The sequence below is a fragment of the Colobus angolensis genome, unplaced genomic scaffold (assembly GCF_000951035.1).
Source record: "Colobus angolensis palliatus isolate OR3802 unplaced genomic scaffold, Cang.pa_1.0 Scaffold91, whole genome shotgun sequence".
In the NCBI taxonomy this organism is placed as follows: Eukaryota; Metazoa; Chordata; class Mammalia; order Primates; family Cercopithecidae; genus Colobus; species Colobus angolensis.
In genome coordinates this window covers 7,525,255-7,527,094 of record NW_012123043.1, presented here as the reverse complement: position 1 = coordinate 7,527,094, position 1,840 = coordinate 7,525,255, and the positions used below count along the sequence as shown (strand labels likewise).

General features: G+C 45.3%; 1 protein-coding gene across 1 annotated transcript in view; it reads right to left on the bottom strand.

Moving 5' to 3' along the window:
- MDM4 (MDM4, p53 regulator) overlaps positions 1-1,840 on the bottom strand; it is a 17,651-nt gene that overhangs the window by 10,124 nt on the left and 5,687 nt on the right. The window contains exon 2 of the mRNA XM_011931847.1: positions 1,790-1,840. Coding sequence (XP_011787237.1) covers positions 1,790-1,840 — 51 coding nt within the window. The remainder of the gene's footprint in view (positions 1-1,789) is intronic.

Below are 1,840 nucleotides of genomic sequence, written 5' to 3'. Positions count from 1 at the left end.
GGCGCCCGCCACAAAGTTCAGCTAACTTTTTGTATTTTTTTTAGTAGAGACAGGGTTTCCCCATGTTAGCCAGGATGGTCTCGATCTCCTGACCTCATGATCCGCCCGCCTCGGCCTCCCAAAGTGCTAGGATTACAGGCGTGAGCCACCGCGCCCGGCCAATGGGACCCAAGTTTTCATGCACACCTTGTACACATAGCCTGAAGGTAGTTTTATATAATATTTTAAATAATTCTGTGCATGAAACAAAGTTTTCACTGCAACCTGTAACATGAGGTCAGGTGTTAAATTTTCTACTTGTGGTGTCATGTGAAAAAGTCTTCAGAGGCTGGGTGTGGTGGCTCATGCTTGTAATCCCAGCACTTTGGGAAGCCAAGGCGGGTGGATCATGAGGTCATGAGATCAACCCACCCTGGCCAACATGGTAAAACCCCGTCTCTACTAAGAACACAAAAATTAGCTGGGCATAGTGGTGCACGCATGTAATCCCAGCTACTTAGGAGGCTGAGGCAGGAGAATCACTTGAACACAGGAGGTGGAGGCTGCACTGAACTGAGATTGCGCCACTGCACTCCAGCCTGGTGACAAGAGCAAGAGTCTGTCTCAAAAAAAAAAAAAGAAAAGAAAGGGTCTTGCACCATCCTAGTACTCATGGGTTGCTAAAAGAGCATTACCATCTTTCAAACGGAGAATGCTCAACATTTCAAATTTAGAATGCTCAACTTATACCAGGCTTCCTGTATCTCATTCTTGGCTTTGTGATTAAGTATATTTATAATGTCATCTTTGCAAACTTCAAAATGTGTAAAAATTGGGTCAGGTGCAGAGGCTCGCGCCTTTAATCCCAGCACTTTAGGAGGCTGAGGCAGGTAGATCATTTGAGGCCACGAGTTCGAGACCAGCTTGGCCAACATCGCAAAACCCCAAAATTAGCCAGGCATGGTGGTGTGCGCCTGTAATCCCAGCACTTTGGGAGGCCGAGGCGGGCAGATCACCTGATGTTGGGAGTTAGAGACCAGCCTGACCAACATGGCGAAACCCCATCTCTACTAAAAATACAAAATTAGTCAGGTGTGGTGGCACACGCCTGTAATCCCAGCTACTCCAGAGGCTAAGGCAGGAGAATTCACTTGAACCTGGGGGGACGGAGGCTGCGGTGAGCTGAAATCACGCCATTGCACTCAGCCTGTGCAACAAGAGCGAGACTCCGTCTCAAAATAAATAAATAAATAAAGAGCCAGGAGTGGTGGCACACACCCGTAATCTCAGCTACTCAGGAGGCTGAGGCACAAGAATCACTTGAACCAGGGAGGTGGAGGTTGTAGTGAGCTGAGATGGCACTGCTGCACTCCAACCTACGCGATCCAGCGAGACTCTGACTCAAAAAAAAGTATGAAAATGAGCCTTCCCTCAAGTAGACAAATCAAAATAAAAATTCTAACCAAATCATATACATACAAGAATACTAAGATTGAAAAGTCTAAGGCAGCTGAATCCATGTATATAGAAAATTCACCTGGTGGCAAATCAATAAATGTATAGCTATTTTCTAGTAACACGCTAGCTCATGAAAGGGTCTCGCACCATCCTAGTACTCATGGGTTGCTAAAAGAGCACTACCATCTTCAAAGCTAACAACGGTAGTAACTAGGCTGATAAGAAGGTTTTCAGTAAAAGATGAGAAATGATGACATATGCCTCTCCTACTTCACATATGGAAAGATTAAAAAAAAAGGTTGGGTGAAGAGGAAGAGAACAAAAGTCCATATAGCCTTAATCCAAAACATACCTTCTCTAGAATTTCTGCATTTATGCTCTGAGGTAGGCAGTGTGGGGATAT